At 36.5% G+C, this 17,269-nt stretch overlaps 2 protein-coding genes across 2 annotated transcripts; both read left to right on the top strand.

Moving 5' to 3' along the window:
- Positions 1–358: 358 nt before the first annotated feature.
- On the top strand, positions 359–4,089 carry LOC131425384 (cilia- and flagella-associated protein 97-like). Its single transcript, XM_058587227.1, has 4 exons — positions 359–1,688; positions 1,748–2,246; positions 2,407–2,487; positions 2,545–4,089. Exons 2-4 carry the CDS (start codon positions 1,752–1,754, stop codon positions 2,596–2,598), a joined length of 630 nt encoding a protein of 209 aa, XP_058443210.1. The 5' UTR covers positions 359–1,688; positions 1,748–1,751; the 3' UTR covers positions 2,599–4,089.
- Positions 4,090–14,678: 10,589 nt separating this feature from the next.
- Positions 14,679–15,621, top strand: LOC131425381 (uncharacterized). The gene has a single exon (XM_058587221.1). It carries the CDS (start codon positions 14,771–14,773, stop codon positions 15,275–15,277), a length of 507 nt encoding a protein of 168 aa, XP_058443204.1. The 5' UTR covers positions 14,679–14,770; the 3' UTR covers positions 15,278–15,621.
- The last annotated feature ends 1,648 nt before the right edge of the window (positions 15,622–17,269 follow it).

The raw sequence follows: 17,269 nt of genomic DNA, 5'->3' as shown, positions 1-17,269 counted from the left end.
TAAATAACTAAATATATGGCCATTCGTTTGCATTTCTATAGCATCTTCTTTTATGTAGGATTTTGTGCGAAACGTTTTCGACACTAAGCACAGTACCTCTGAGATGGGCTCACGTGCATGCCAAAAAGATAAAATGCTCTTACTGATGTATTGTTTCATTGACAGGACTCTTGAGAACAATTTTTATTCGATCGCTTGTTTCGCATGTTGAAGGATGGCGATAAATATAATAATTATAGATTATGTGATTCACACTCTACTTCTGCAAAACTTTGTGAGATTATTGTAAGTGGTGTCATATTAGATCAAGCAAGGAACTACGTTTGATTTGATTGGCATGGGTTTATACAAGGAAGACTGACTAAAACAAATCTGTTTACATGCACGTCTAAGGGTATTGCTAACATGTAGGCAAAAACTCAAATAGGTGTCTCGGATTTTCTAAACAGCTATCTCGTATCTGACTGGAAGGGATCATCAGAATTTACGAACAAATCAGATGTTCCACCAAGCAGTAATTATGGACCATTGCTTTTCACATTATTTTTTAACGATGTCTCATGCGATTGGGAAATGATTGCAAATTGATTAATGCAGATAATTTCAAATTATATGGCGTAGTTAGTTCTGTAGAGGATTGTTACAATATGTCAAAAAACAAACTCATCATTAACGTTGCAAAATGTCAGGTGTTTACGTTTTTCCCACCCATATTTTTCTCATCCATGTGTTTCTATCCAGTAATTTTTACCATTCATATCATCTAATTTAAAATGCGATAAGTAACCTCCGAAAATCCAGCGTTCTAGCGAGAATTATTCACTGTCAATTAATTTTTTGAATTTATTTTGTTCAAAGCAGATGGTCGCATTCAATCACGCGACTTAAGGTAAACTTTAAACTTATTATAAGAAAATCGTGTGATTGAAAAAGGTACTCAGCTATTATAGTGTGCAAAAAAAATTAATTCAAGCGGGTATTGTTGTCGATAAAAAACGTTTGAATTGTCGATAAAAAACGTTTGAACTTCTTAATCAAAAAATCGGCGTGTCTCACTGAGTTTAATACATTTTGCTCACAATAAGCAGCTTCCTTAGCTGACCATGGGAGAAGATTGCGTTTTGTATACTACAGAGCGAAATAAAAGTACGTATATAGCCGAGTAGTATTTACCAAAGGCTAACCAGTTTGTGTGTATCGCATGTCATTTGAATAGGATATGAACTACTTCAAAGCCCTTACTTGCCGTTAGCAAATAAAGCAATCACTACCGCGATATGCCATATTGTCTCACTTGCACGGAAGGTTCGCGGAGAGTGGGACAGTTTTGCTGGAAGCGGTAGTACAGGAAGTACACAATCATCTTTCATGACAAATGTTCCGCTTTGCGCTATCTAACCTGATCAACCGAACGTAGAACCTGTACGAAAGGCGCCAACAGAGGCACCCCACGTGTCATTTGCTAGTGCACACAAGCACAAGTGTTCATTTCGACTGTTGCATATTGAGTTCGACAGCCTACGCGTCATGTTACCATGGAAAGGACCACAACAAAAATTCATAGCAACCGGCATTCATTTTGCACCAAAACTTACCGTGTCATGCAAGGACGTCGGAGGGAAGAGAAAAGTTGTCTATTATCGAGATCATAGAAGCATATCACCGGTTGTTTGCATTTTGGGGTCAAGGTAAGTCGTAACTAGTCTCTTAATCGGAGGAAAATTTTTCAAATGATTCCTCTCTACAGGTGAATGATGAGTTTAGATAAGGAAAGTCTTGATCAGTGTGATTCGGTGACCAATTTGTTGATTCCGGATTCTAGCTCTTATTCTGGTAGTAGTCATAGTTGGGATAAAACGGACTTCAACTCGTTCCGACCTAGAAAGCCAACCACGAGGGATGAAGACAATCTGAGTTCAATATCCGGTTCGTCATCATCTTCACGAGGAATTCGGGAAAGCAGTGGCGGGTTCCAAGTGGATTTATTAAGCTCGGAACCGGAGGATTTCGATGACAGTGATCATCTGTTTCATATGGATATTATTAAAAATAGTATGAGTGATATATCTCTGCCAACATCTAGAAAAGTAGTTCTTGGAAAACCGAAAGGTACTCAGAACATGTCGTTTTCACGCGAACGTGTGCGTGAAATAGAACGTCACAATCAATTATTGCTACAGAAAATTATGACCACCAAGCCCACGTTGAAGATCTCGCCGAAGAATAATGATATGGCAATCAGTTCGGTAAGATATTTGTATGAATATTACTCTAACGTACATTTGGCAAGGAAACATAACGAACCACAAAAAAAACGAACATGATTCCTAGTTATATTTTGTATCCGAATATGGAATGTTGAATTTTCAACTTGTTTTACATATGAAATTTTGTTTTGCTTATTAGCCAGTCACCAACAACTCTCGAATTACGAGTGCTGCTGTCAATAGGAAGAAAAAACAGCGCCAAATCGACCTTGACAATCAGGTTTGTTTTACATGTAACGCACCATAATGTTTGATAATTGTTTTTTCTTTATTTTAGCTACTTATGAAGAAACTGGAAAAAATTGAACGATCTCGACGCAGTATGTGGTGAGACGCTATCTAGCATTCAGCCTGAACAAAGCATAGAGTATATTTTCAAGTAATTTTATTAAGACTGTCACGTTTCGCTGTTTTTCTGAATGGTTTCAAGACGGTGATGCGTTTTGCTAACAATCAAAATTATACAAATTTATACGAAAATAAAAATGTTCCCTAAACTTTTTTGCTAAATTGAAATGTTACCCATTGATATTTCTGAGCTTAACTGTGCGGAACTGAAGTAGATCACCCGTACTTGCACTTCGTGATTGATGGCCGAGTGAGTGAAAATGCGCAATGAACGAAAAAATGAAGCTTGGGAGTAGCTTATCACTTGCTGACTGCGAATAAAAACAGCAAAACGGTCAACGAAAATCTCGGTTGTAAAATTTCCAATATGTGAAGCCCAATTTTTCGTATCGCAATTCAACGTCACTTTTTTGGTAGTAAAAGCAAATGCAGCAGCTAGAAGTTTTAACAGATCGGCTGAAAAGTTTGTATCGTTTCTATGATAGGGCGCCGCTAGAATTAAATCCATACCATTTTCAGTTAGTAACAACCTTCAAAAGATACGTGTATAAATTTGACAGCTGTCTGATTATTAGTTTGTGAGATATTGCATTTTGAGTGAAGCTACTTTTGTTATTGTGAAAAAAAATGGAAAAAAAGAAATTTCGTGTGTTGATGAGACACTACTTTTTGATGAAAAAAAGTGCCGCCGATACCAACAAATGGCTAGATGAGTGTTATTCAAACTCTGCACCGGGCGAAGCAACAATTCGTAAGTGGTTTGCAAAATTTCGTACTGGTCATATGAGCACCGAAGACGATGAACGCAGTGGACGTCCAAAAGAGGCTGTTACCGATGAAAGATATCAAAGGAACTTGTTGGACATATTATTCACGAATATTTGGATATGAGAAAGCTTTGTGCAAAATGGGTGCCGCGTGAGCTCACAATCGATCAAAAACAACAACAAATTGATGATTGAAAGCCATGCTGAAATTTAACGAATTGGGCTTCGAATTGCTCCCTCATCCACCGTATTCTCCAGATTTGGCCCCCAGTGACTTTTTCCTGTTCTCAGACCTCAAGAGAATGCTCGCTGGTAAAAAATTTAGAAGCAATGAAGAGGTAATCGTTGAAACTGAGGCCTATTTTGAGGCAAAGGACAAATCGTACTACAAAAATGGTATCGAAAAGTTGGAAGATCGCTATAATCGCTGTATCGCCTCTGATGGCAATTATGTTGAATAATAAAAACGAATTTTGGCAAAACAATGTGTGGTTCTATTAAACGATACGAACTTTTCAACCGAACTGTTATATGGTAGATCTATAATAGCACTGAATAAAGAACGATTAACTCTTGATAAGTCCTAAAAGAACTGAATTCCAAATTTGTTGGCTATTTTGTGTTCATAAAGCTCAAATACAAGTACTGGCCCTTATTACCGTTCTCACTTCCGCTTCCACTTTCATTTCACTCACATACCACTTCACTTGATTTTACCTATTACCGGTATCACGCTCAGTGAAGTAATTACTATAGTGAAAAAAAATTTTTCCAACAAAGTTTTGGTGATTTGATAATCGTAATAAAAACAAGCTCTATGTAATTACTTTTTTCTCTGAAGCGGCTTTCGTGATAAAGACCTACATTCACTTCACTTGGTTTTCACCGTGAATGATACCGATAATAAGATAAAAATCACTTCACTTGGTTTTCACCTTGTAGTGATACCCGTAATAAGGGCCACTGTGTTTTAGAACAAATTAAAACTGAAATCACTTGACGTTCGATTGCTGTTTGAATTTTTGATTTATTATAACATGTTAGATTCATCACCAACATAAGAAAAATCGAAGGAAATATATATATTTTTATTATTTAAACAAAATCAATAAATAATCGTATTGTTACAATAAAAAAACGTGGGAAACACTTCGCTTATGCTTGTAGGAAGTTAAAAATCGCCAAATTTGGTTCATCGGTACTTTAAATTGTTATACCTTGCTCGATCCAATGTATTTTACTTCCTCCTAGATGTAGTCTTTCTCGAAATATTTTGTTTTGAATTTATAAAAATTCTGATTATTGTTTAATAGCGCGAATTTTTGTCTAAGCATTGTAGCTTGGAAACTGCTTATTGTACAGAGGTAATTTTGAAGAAGAAGTTGTAGAAAATCGATTTGGCACTCTTTAAAATTATACACTCAAAAAAGAAATCTAAATTGAGCAAATTGACAAAAAGCGTTTCTTTGAATATTTCTAAAATAATTTTATTTTAAACCTAAATTTAAATATGTGCACACTAAGATTTAATTCCGTTGCTCGGTAATTTTTTTGACGATAACTTTCGATAATCAATAGAAATAACCGATATTTCGGTACATGAATTTCATTTTACAACAATTATGCAATTTTTTACCGGACGATCTGTTTTACACAAGTTTTCATTACAGAATTTTGTAAATCGATGTACACCCAAACCTCCATTTACGTAACTTATATATGTATATATGTATTAATATACGTACGCATGTGTGCAAAAATTTGTATTTCTTAATACATATAAATATTGGTGAAGTAAAAGCGATCATTTATATGTATAAATATATATACATATACGCAAATGAGTGAGTGTGGAAGCATACATACATACATACATATATAAGGTTCGTAAATGGAGGTTTGGGTGTACAACTCATACGGTAAATCTGAATCCGTAAGTAAGTTGCCGAGTACGGTAAAAACCCTACCATTCATACGGTAAAATTAACTTCAAATAACCGAAGTTCTAAAAATACTGATTGTCTTGATAACTAACTGTCAAACGAAAAAAATCTTGAAAGGTTCGTCGAATGGAATGAAGTACGAGTTTTCAAAACATGTCAACTACAGTTTCACATCACTATGTCCACTTGCATTCGAGAGTAATTGCTCCGAAAGGCGCTCATAATTCCGGCCAAACAGGAAATTAAGTTACATTTTTTCTAAATATTTTTTATATTTATTCGTTGATATATAGTGCACCGTAGTCACGACTGGTTCGAATTTTCTTCTCTCGTTTCTAAGAAAAATATCCAAATCCGAAAAACCTAATCGTAAATTTAAAATGTATGTTGTTTTATGAAATCCGAAATCCATTCAAATTTTAACCAAAAGTAAACAAACACAAAAAATTCGTAAGATCCATTTGGTTTACAGTTTACGGTAGTTGTTTGACAATTCAGCAATAACCAAACAATCGGTAATCAATTCAATTACCGAACGTTCAACTGTTGAACATTCGGTAAAAAATTACCAAAATCTGCGAAATTTTTTAAGAGTGTTGTTAATTTGATAAGTGTTTAAGTGCTATAAGTAAATTTTGAAAGTACACCGATGTTTAATGTTTAAGAAACGCGTTTGAATTTCAACTAAAGTAATGGTTGATTTTCCATTGCGATTTTTGTTTTGCTTTGTGCTGTTTTTGACATTAGACAGCATTAAAAACAACATATTTTTCAACAACTTCAATATGTGCAAATCAAATAGCAAATTGGTTGAATCAACTAATTATTAGTTAAAACAACAACTGCAAAAATCAAAGATTGCGAGATCGTAATTTTTTGATTGGAGGGTTTTCCGTGTACCATCCTCTCTGAAGTAGTCCTTTTAGATATTTTTTTTTTTTTTTTATAACAATTTTTATTCAGGCCAATTTGCGTATAGCTTTACGTGGCCGATTTACCCATGTTTTTGTTACACAATATAATTTTTTTATTGTTGGATCTCGTTGTCACCCTTCTTCTAGGGGGAGAGGAGCTTCCATTTCCTTCTAGCGAAGATTGGAGGTCATTTTGTCCGTTGCTCATATCATCCATTGCTACATCGTTGGAATTGTGAGTGGTTTCCGTTTCCTTGTTTTCATTGTTGATCGCAGTCTTGGGTTCATTTGCAGTTGCTGTAGATGCGCTTTGTACATTGATTGCAGTTGATAGTTGGTTAGATGGTGAAGGTGCTTTTGAAACAGGAGCACGGCATTCACTAGTCTCCGTTGTTGGTTGGTTGTCCTTGTTTTTGTTTGTTTTGTTTGTTTTCGCAGTTTCAGTGCAAGGTTTGCCGTAGTGTGCAGGTTGTTCACAAAACTGACATGTAACCAATTGATTTTCATACGTAATCAACGTTTTACACGGATGTATCCCGTCTTGACCACAAATGATGTAAGATGGAATTGCTTTACGTAGTTGCATACGTACCACTCGCACGCCATTCCGGATACCCGGGAAAAAATTCCGCCATACTTCCTTTTCGATGGAAAGAACTTCACCGTACTGCGACATACATTCCCGAACATACCCCTCGCTGGTCTGCGGGGGAAGGTCATGCACGCGTACTTCTATGGCATTGTCCACCATGTACACAGGGATTTTATATTTAACATTGTCATGATCAATACTGTGCACCCCGTTATTAACCGAAGCAAATGCAATTGCATCTTTTTCACGTTTAAACATAATGTACACACAGTTCGACGCCTTGTTGAATTGAATCTCACTTACATCATTAACGTTTAGATGCATTCGTTCCTTAAGCAAGATTTCAATTTCGGTTGCTGCAGGTCTAGCTTTGCAACGCTTAAAATCTATACAAATTGAATTCGGTCTTGTAGGCCAAGTTTCAGGCTTTGTTAAATCGTATTTGCCCATTTCGTACACTCTATTGTTCACTGCACTGTATTGTCTTTGTTTCTGTCGTCGCGACCGTAAGAAATTTTCGACTGTGTCTTTTGCGATGCGAGCACGAACTGGACTTTTTAGATATATTTATGCATGAAACACAAAGAATTTTGATTTTTATAATGTTTTTCATACACTGATTACACTGGCGTCGTTTTTTCTTGAAGCTGGCTTAGAACATCAATAGTTTATGTAAATATCATTCGTAACAATTACACTGGAGTCTTTTTTTACACGAGCCGTAAAAAACGACGTTTACGTAAAAAACTACGCTAAAATTCACGCGTAACTTCGTAAAACCGCGTAACTTCTAAAATTCACGTAAAAACCGCAATACGATGAATTGTTTTGTGCCAAATGTCTTAGAAATGCATGAAGTGTCCAGATAATTTCAAAAACAATTTTTTTAAAGTAGACTGAGATTTTCCGAAATCAAAATTGTTTTTGATATCTTAAATATCTTAAAAATACATAAAACTTCGAGATCTGGTGTAATCAGTGAGTGTCAGAGAGTATAACACACAAAAATTCGCTTAAGAAAAACAGCGTAACTTCAAAGATCCGTGTAAAAAAAACGCGTAACTTCGGAAATCCGCGTATAAAACCGCATGAAAAAACATTAAGATCTCATTGTATTTCATTCCGCTAAAGTACATCGTGTGATGAATTATGCCTTCGGAAATGTTCGTAGTGTTTTGCTGTGATATTAACTAATAACAATTCATCGATCGATACCAAATATCACTGATAATAATTATTTATTTACAAAAAGTTTTTCGACATACAAGTGCATTATTTCCTATTGCCAAAAAATCGGGTTTCCTGGCATCTTTGCCCATCATTCAAATAATGTAACGCACTGAGCCAGTTATGCGCCTAAATCACTCGTTACAGATCCAGCGTTTACGAAATGAATGCAGGCGAAAAAAAATCGTTGCTATAAATTTTGTTGCCATAAAAGAATATGTTTTCAATGCAATGAAACTTTCTTTCAAATACCAATCTAAAAACAAACGGAAAACTCCGGAAAAGTGAAATTGTGAAGTTATAATTTGACTTCCGGTGAATCTCTCAACGGGTGAGCACGTTGTATCGTGTTAGTCCGGAGAAAATTCGAGTATTTCGCAAGAAAGAAAGGATTTTCATCCGTACTTTGACGACTCGACGTAGCCACACAGCAAGATTGTAGTCCAGTGAAAAATAAGTCCATTGGACATAAACGAAAATTAACTGGTAATATAACCTAAGTTGCTGTGCCATCAAATCGGCATCATCTCAAGTGAGGTGACGCCAACCAGAACAAGAAGAAGAAGAAGAAGGATGAGAAGAAGAAGAAGAAGAAGAAAACTAACTACTGAACCATGACCCAAAGGAGGGCCAAATGTACTATACCATTCGAATCATTTGGTAGAGATAGCAAAATGTCTATGTGCGTATGTAAGTGTTTTCTTTATTTAATGTTATGTAACATTTTTGTTCAATTGCCTCTCTCAAAGAGAGCCAGGCCGATTTCAACGAACGAAGATTCACGTGAAAGATTTTGTAGACTTATACACTAATTTTTCTCGGAGATGGCTGGGCCGATTTACAAAATCTTAGTTTGGAATGGAAGAGCTCAGGATGTCATAGAAATGTCATGTCCCGAATTTCATTTACAAATGTTTCATTTTCGAAAATGTGTTTTTATGAAGAAGAATCAGATTCTTCGAAATTCATTCATACTAGTGTGGGCAAATACTAGTAAGACTTGGTTCATAATTTAAAAAATCCTTTATTTATGATTCCCCGGCCGTTTTGCTACGTTTTTTCCACCCATCAAAACAGTTATTAAAGTCATTTTCCGGAATAGTGGCTCTTATTACCGTTCTCACTCCCACTTTCACATTTACTTCACTTACATGTGACTTCACTTGATTTTACCTATTACGCATAGTGAAGCGATCACTGTAGTGAAAAAAAACGATTTTGTTTCGACAAAATGTTGGTGGCGTGATGTTCATAATGACATCAAGTTCATCCAAGAAATTACTTTGTCTCTGCAGCGGCTTCCGTAATAAGGACCTAAATTCACTTTGCTCGATTTTAACCGTGAAGTGATACCGATAATAAGTGTACTGATACCGGTAATAAGGACCAGTATTCAATGCGCATAACGATTCACGTTTGATGTCTTCAATTGACTCTAAACAGTTTCGCCAGAGCGGTCGCTTCAGTTTGCTGAATAGCCAGAAGTCACACGGAGCTAAATCAGGCGAATACGGTGGTTGCGGAACGGTGGTTGCGGAACGATAGGCGAATACGGTGGTTGCGATACGAATTGCTCGCGACATACAATTATCACCAAAGGCCTTTTGCAACATTCTGAACGTTTCGGGACCAGAAATTCGATTCCGCACACAACATTTAATGGAACTATTTTGTTGAATAATTTCACTCATTGTAAAAGTCGCCTATTGCACTTTTAATACTTCAGAAAGACAGACGTACACTAAACACTAATGAATATTTCGACGTGACACTGACAGTCATACCAACTTAACAAAAAAATCTTTTTGTCCACAGTAGTAACACATTCTAATTTGAGGATCTGGATAGCTGTAGGCCAAACAAACTCATATCGGCTTTACCCGCTTCCGGTTGCTGGACTACTGGAAACAGCAATTAAAAAATTATAAATGGAGCTTACTTCGATTTATCTATAGATTTTCACAAACTAATGTCGTTTTCGCTTGGCAAAACTGAAACTGACCTAGGATAGTTTCATCAAACAAACACTTTTCACGCTTTTTTTTGTGTAGTTAAAAAAGTTCTTAGGGCAAGTCTTTATTTCGTTTTCAATTTTGCGGTTATATTCTTCATGTGCTGTGTTAATGGCTATTTTAAGTTGATTGCATAGATTTAAGTAATTTTGAAGATGAGCGTCACTTTTTTCTTGTTTGTAAGTTTTGTGTGCTTTTTGTTTCCTATTTTTCAAATGTTTTAGTTGTGAATTGAACCATACAGGTAATTTGCTGTTATGATTTTTTCTTCTTCTTTTCATAGGCAAAGTTTCGGCTAATATTTTGTTTATAATGTGATAAAATTTGTTTACTTCGACGTCGACATTTCCTTCTGTACTCAGTATGTTCCGCCAATTTATTATACTTAGTCTACACTTGACTACTTCAAAGTCAATTTTATTGTATTCCGGCACTTCCTCATATTCCAAGTCGTAGGGAAGGGATGCATTGTGTGTAAATAATGAATATTCAATTGCGGTGTGAAATGCTTCATTTTTCCATAATGGCAGGTTTGATGCATTCACACAAAAGTCTTCTGTGCAATTTGTGAAAAGAAGGTCTAAATATGCGTTTTGTTGATTTTTTACGGAGTTTACTTGATGTAGGCCAAAATTAGAAATTTTGTCGAAAAAGTAGTGCAATGTTTCGTTTTCTCCTACGACTGGAAGTAAGATTGATTCATTTTCAATGTCAGAAATGAAGTCCGCATTACGTTGATTGAAGTCGCCAAAAATATGAAGCTTTACTTCAGGTTCCATATTCGAAATAATTGTGTCTAAAGATTGAAAGAATAATTCAAAAGAGAATTTGTTCGCATTTTCGGGTGGGAAGTAGACAGAGCAGTAAATATGTTCTTCTCCCAATATTGAGACTTTGGCCCATACATGCTCAAATTCTTTATATTTAGGAGTAATAATTTCTTCAGAAGTAAAGCAAGAGTTAATGGCTATAAGGACTCCACCTCCAGATTTTTTCTGACAGAGAGATAAATTTCGGTCGTGCCGAAATACGTTAAAATTATTTCCAAATACTTCTTCGCTTCTTACACTTTCATCCCAGCTGCTTTCAGTTCCAAGGATTACGTCGAAAGAGGAGGTTATTAAATTTTGGTGAATTTCTTTCATTTTGGCCGGGCTTTTCATGCGGTTGAAATTTTGGCAATAGACCAAAATTTCAGTCACATTTTGTCTGTGAAGCGAAGAAGTTTTTGAGAATTCTGGAATACTTACATTACTAATTCCTGTTTCTATTCCTTCGTCAAAGGGCGTCGTTATTTCCGAAAATTCGGCCTTGTAAAATTGTGTTCGGCTTCCCGGATTAGTTGGAGTCGGCGGGTACGTTCACTTGTCAAAAATTTCCCATAAGAGTCCAGGTCGGCCTGCGCTTCCTTAGGTTTCATTCCATATTCCTGATGCACTTCGATGAAGATTCGTAGAAGGTGGTCAGGTGTTGTTGGAAGGCCTTCTGATGCTAATAGCATTTTTATACTAGTTGGTGTCATACCCTCGATGCATACTGTAGGTTGTTGATTTTTCATGTATGACAAATACAGACGGACGACGTGCATTATTTTCGGGTCACGAAGCCTTGCTTTTAAGAAGCGTTCGTCGCCATTTGCAGATTGTGAAGTAAGACGTACAATTGGACATAAATAAGACGTATTTATGTTCTGTGATATTGAAGATGTGTTCATATAGTTAGTGGATGGTGCAACTTCGATGTCATTACTTCCTAAGACCGGAGTAGTGTTGTTTTGAATACTTCTTGTTCCTTTGTAAGGGTTGATTGTTTCACCTTTTTGAAAATTTATGAATTTTGAGGCAATATCTGCACCTGGATTCCCGGAGAATTGATCCCGTGCAGCTGCTAGTAAGTCTTTGTCCAAGGGTAAGGTATATTGTAATGACACATTATTGTTATTGTTGTGGCAGGTATTGTTACTATTAGTGTTCAAGTTGCTGTTGTAGTGCACATTATTGTCGTTGTTGTTGTTGTTGTTGTTGTTGTTGTTGCTGCTGTTGTTGTTGTTGTTGTTGTTGTCGTGTTTGCTGTTGTTGGTGTAGTTGTTGTTTTTACTGCGTATACTGTAATTTTTATTATTTTGCTGTTTCCGCTTCCGATGTTTTCGTCTGAGGTTTGCTTTTTCTGCTTGTTTTTCTTGCAGTCGTCGAGTGCGCTGTTTTTTGTCATACTCGCTCCAGTCGCATTTCCATATTTTTTTGCTGCCGATGAAGCGCCAGCCTGACGTGACTTTCGAGTCAGCTTTTTCTTCCGAAGGTTTAGCATACTGGGCACTGATTCCCATTTCTTCAGCAATACATGGATGAGCTTGAGGGACTTGCTCTTTCTTCATTATTGCTTCATTGCACAGTGCTTTGATGTCGTCCAAAAATTCTTTCGATGATAAGCTGCATGGTGGGTCGATACTTTTTATTTCATTAATATTTGTTTGCACGCCGTCAATTTTGTTTTCGAAAAAAGTAAACACTTTTTCAATGTTTACTTCTGTCTTAGTGGACAGTTGCTTGTCAGTAGTTAGGGTGGAAACTGGGCTAGGTTTGGCATCAAGCGTCGAGTTATGGAAATATAACTTTTTCAAAACATCGATCCCTTTGATCAGCCTGGCGAATACTTACAGATGTCCCGCGATCATCACTAGTTTGGGTGCTGTATTGCCATCACACTATATTTGTTTTCGTGTAGGTTAATATCGTAAGTGTTTTTGCTGCATTTCGATTGAATTCACGTGTGATTCAAATGACAAGATAAAAAATTCGAATACTACAATTGTTCCAATCTTTGAGTTTGAACAAAATCAGTAAATCACAAAAGAACAAATGGTTCCAGAGCTAAATGGAAAATTTTATGAAGTTAAGGCGAATTAGCTGAGTGGTGACGGTAATGAGCCTTTTGCTTTCAACATGTATTAAATTTAAAATTTACACAGTTTTTTTGAGGAATTTACTACGAAACTGGATATATGAGATTGTAACAAATCTTAGCTTACTTTTCGCATATAGAAAGGCTATGTGATCACTGTATAAATCGACTTTCGAACCGAGGCTTTGGGGGTCGAGTGTTAAATACCATTCGACTCAATTCGTCAAGACGATACAATGTTATTGTATCGTACCTATATTTATGCGAATGTGTGGGAGAAATAATGTCACTCAACTTACTTAAAGTTGAATGGTGAAAATTTCAATCCGTCAAGTAACATAAATATGATGAGATCATTAGAACTGGTATAATTACTTTTTGAATTGACTGATCTCATTGGATGGCAAAATGAACTCCCTCTGGCTAATCCATTTCTTTGATGCACCGGAAGTAGTGGTCAAAATAATCCCGTCATAGAGCTGGGTGAAACGATTTTCACATATGTACTTACATTGGAATAAATGATCTCATGGTATTGGTTTGCCATTGGATATTGTCCGAATTCGACTCACGGCTACAGTGATGTGATGAATGTTAAAAATGTCCACCTTTCTCGTTCTCGTTTTCTGTTGCCTAGAAATATGACATGTTGAATCTTGTTAAATCGTTTTGATAATAGTTGGTTAGACAGTACGATGCAATCTGATGCATTACTAAAAAGAGGTAGTTGAGCGTTAATTGCGTTCAACACCTTCCAATTTTTATTGACACATTTATTTGATTTGTATTTTCGAACTCTACCTAAAGAAATAACAAAGGCTTGGCATTACATTCCTTTGTGACATTTGACCGTTCTGTTTCAACAGACTTCGCAGACGATTATTAACGAAAACAGAACCGTCTTAATGAAGTTATCTAAGCTGTTACGATCCGGTAGCAATGTCACGTTCTGCGGTCATTGCATATAAATCATTAGAACGCAAAACGAGTTTCAGTTTCTGGAACGCGTGGTTTCACTATAACTGGATTCGGCTGAATGGAAAACGATACAAATCCCGACTACACCCAAACCTCTTTTTACGAACCTTATATATGTATGTATGTATGCTTACACACTCACTCGTCTGCATATATGTGTATATATTTATACATATAAATAATCGCTTTTACTTGAACAATATTTATATGTACTAAGAAATACAAATATGTGCACACATGTGCACGTATATTAATACATATATACATATATAAGTTACGTAAATGGAGGTTTGGGTGTATTTGAATTGCGATAGAGCAATTAATACGTCTGAGGCGATGCTGCTTCCTCTGTATGCGTGTATACATTAAGAACTGAAGTGTTTGGATAATCGTTCCAGTTTCATTAGAATCGAGTACCCTCATTTTACGTCACCGGTAATAGAAACAGTAAGGTGGTAAGTAAAATGAAACATGTTACAAAAGATTTAGATTGAGATTTCAAAATCCAAGAAATGATGCTGTAAACCTGTAAATTTCTCAGACAGTTTCAATTTCACCTGTTTACTTCTATGCGTATCAATATCGATTCCTGCACATTTGCGGTTGCAACCGACAATACAAACTGCACTAGAGTAATATATTACAGCTGAATCTGGAAGTTGTTCTGGATCATTCGCAACCTCCATTTAGGTCAGTGTTATTGTGGCTTATAAATAGACCACAATTCTATTTGACGAGCACTTGCTCTAAAAGTGCTCTGTCAGTCGCGATCGCATCGGTTTTAATTGTTTTGTGTGTCATTCAATAACGGTTACGCAAAAATGCATCAGCTTTTGACACTAGTTACGATGGTGGCATTCACTACGGTGATCCACGGCGCTGTGTACCCTTGGGTTCCGTTCGCGTCTTGGTGGGTTCGTGCGCCGGACAAGGATATTCCACCAGTTGTCAACGTGCAGCAGTTGGGAGGAAACTACGTTTTCAGCACCGCTGAAGGAAAAGCCTACCAGGCTGTTGCTCCTGCGTCCGTGATTCAACCACCACTGGCAACTGTACACGTTCAGGCACTCTCCGGTCTATCGGTTCAATATTTACCATCTGGGCAGGCGATACTGGTTCCAACGGGAGCAGTGGTAGGCAACGCTGATCCTGACACTTCAAACTCATCGGATGATGCTGTTGGTCAGGGTACTACCACGGAAATCAATGAAAACGAAACAGCGAATGAACCGGCGGAGATCAACGACGAAGTGAATTCAGAACAGCCAGAAGATCCAGCTCCAGTCACGGAGCAACCGGAAGATAACGAGGAAACGGAGAGCCAGTAGGTTAAGGTCAAATTCCAGGAAAACAGTGGTGTTATATGTGTTCGGATTTTTATAGCTTATTTATGCAATTATGAAATACCAAATCGTTCATGAAGTCAAAGGTCGAAAGCACATCATTTGTGAGTCACTTAGTAGATGCGCTTTTCTTATAGCATTATAGTGTTTTCCTTGTTATCAGTACACTGACCTAGTAACGCATCACTGTGAGCTTATCTCGGATGCTTATTACTCATTGACGGTTAAATTGAAGTGAAATGAATAGTATTACACAGAGACGAAGTTTAGGAATATGTTTTCGATTTATCTTTAAATAAATACTAAATATATAATTATATGTAATACAAGTTCGTTCAAAATGTTCATTTTAATTCGAAGAGATTCAACGGTTTTTATTTTAGTATCGATTCACTAATTGTCAGACCTTCTCGGTCTCTAGTAAACGTAAGCGTAACAAATTTCAAAGATACTGCCAAACAACGTATTATTATGATAACTAACACATGGATCAATAAGTCCCGAGACTAACAATGGAAACATCATTTTTTTTGCAAAATTTTTTTTTATTCATCAACATAATCACCTTTTAGGGTGATACAGTGGTTCCAACGTTTTTCCAATTTTTCAATACCATGTTAATAAAAAAATTATCTTTCGCTCCAAAATAAGCTTCAGTTTCAGCGATGATCTCCTCATTTGAGCCAAATCTTTTTCCCTGGAGTATTTTTTTAAGATCAGCAAAGAGCCAGTAGTCACTGGGGGCTAAATCTGGCGAGTATGGGGGGGGGGGGGGGGTGGGGAAGCAGATCAAAGCCCAATTCGTTCAATTTCGCCATTGTTTTCATCGACTTGTGGCAGGGTGCATTGCAGCAATCGCGGCACCCACTTGGAAAAAACATTTTTCATGCTCAATTTTTCATGAAGGATAGTAAATACACTTCCATATGATATCTGTGTCATCTCAGCAATCTCACGAAGCTTCACTTTACGATCTTTCATTATAATTTTTGTCACTTCACTCACGTTTTCCGGTGTAACGGTGTGTTTTTTTTTTTCATTTATTAAACAAACTACAAAACGACTTTACTCCAACCTCGATAACTCAGCTGTTTCTGGTCGGATCGACTTAAAATTTTGACCCGTTTCAAGCAAAGGTTAGTACTCTAGAAAGACGTGGTTACTGGTTTACTACGAGCGCCATCTTTGCTTTAGTCTCGGGACTTATTGATCCATGTGTTATAGTTTGGACTCCGATTCATGTTTTCCTAATTCGGTCCCAATATGTGATTAAGACATATTTCACGATAGGCCGTTGCGAACGTTTCAAAATATTATGCTCATTGTCTCTGCACCAAGCGGTGCATTTTGCAAATTCTGGGGAATATCGATTAAATAACTTAAGAACGGGTAAGAAATGTTAGGGAGAGGGCTGTGCTGTAAACCGAGTTTTGTTTGCGATCTGTAGCTCTTTATAGAATCAACACATCACAGAATACCATTGGAATGCTGATCGTTAGGCGCAACTTTTTTTTTATTTAGACTGAAAGTTCGGTAAATTTCTGCGACCGATTTTCAGAGGACGTGATATTTGACTGTTTTAAAAAAGATGCTGGGTTGTAAATTACCGGTGAAATTCTGATGAAATTCGGAAAAATCGAACCCGATGGTTCTGAAAACGTTTATTTTGGCATTAAAAATGCTTTACTCTTCACTTTACGTGGCCGGGTGTTAATTGAAAATTAGAAATATGATTTTTGTCATAATTCTGAACGATAATAACTCAGTGATCTGTAGATGGATTTATATAATTTAACTATCAATCGATTCGGAAACATTTAACTTAAACATGTATGGAAACGTCGTTTCAATATTTCTATAGCATACTATTGAAAAAATTATTAGAATCGACCTATATTTTCACTAGCCGATCCCAGTAGGGCAAATGATGTCATCCTATTAATTTTGACGTAGGACGTCTCTATTTACTATGCTCTA

The sequence above is a fragment of the Malaya genurostris genome, chromosome 1 (assembly GCF_030247185.1).
Source record: "Malaya genurostris strain Urasoe2022 chromosome 1, Malgen_1.1, whole genome shotgun sequence".
Classification (NCBI taxonomy): Eukaryota; Metazoa; Arthropoda; class Insecta; order Diptera; family Culicidae; genus Malaya; species Malaya genurostris.
The sequence above is the reverse complement of the archived record's forward strand: the minus strand, read 5'-3'. Positions and strand labels throughout refer to the sequence as shown.

Bases quoted from the DNA above. Each gene is read 5' to 3' on its own strand.
- LOC131425384 (XM_058587227.1), top strand. From the start codon at position 1,752: ATGATGAGTTTAGATAAGGAAAGTCTTGATCAGTGTGATTCGGTGACC. The intron at 2,247-2,406 runs GTAAGATATTTG...TTTGCTTATTAG, and splicing joins ATGATATGGCAATCAGTTCG to CCAGTCACCAACAACTCTCG. The intron at 2,488-2,544 runs GTTTGTTTTACA...TCTTTATTTTAG, and splicing joins AAATCGACCTTGACAATCAG to CTACTTATGAAGAAACTGGA.
- LOC131425381 (XM_058587221.1), top strand. From the start codon at position 14,771: ATGCATCAGCTTTTGACACTAGTTACGATGGTGGCATTCACTACGGTG.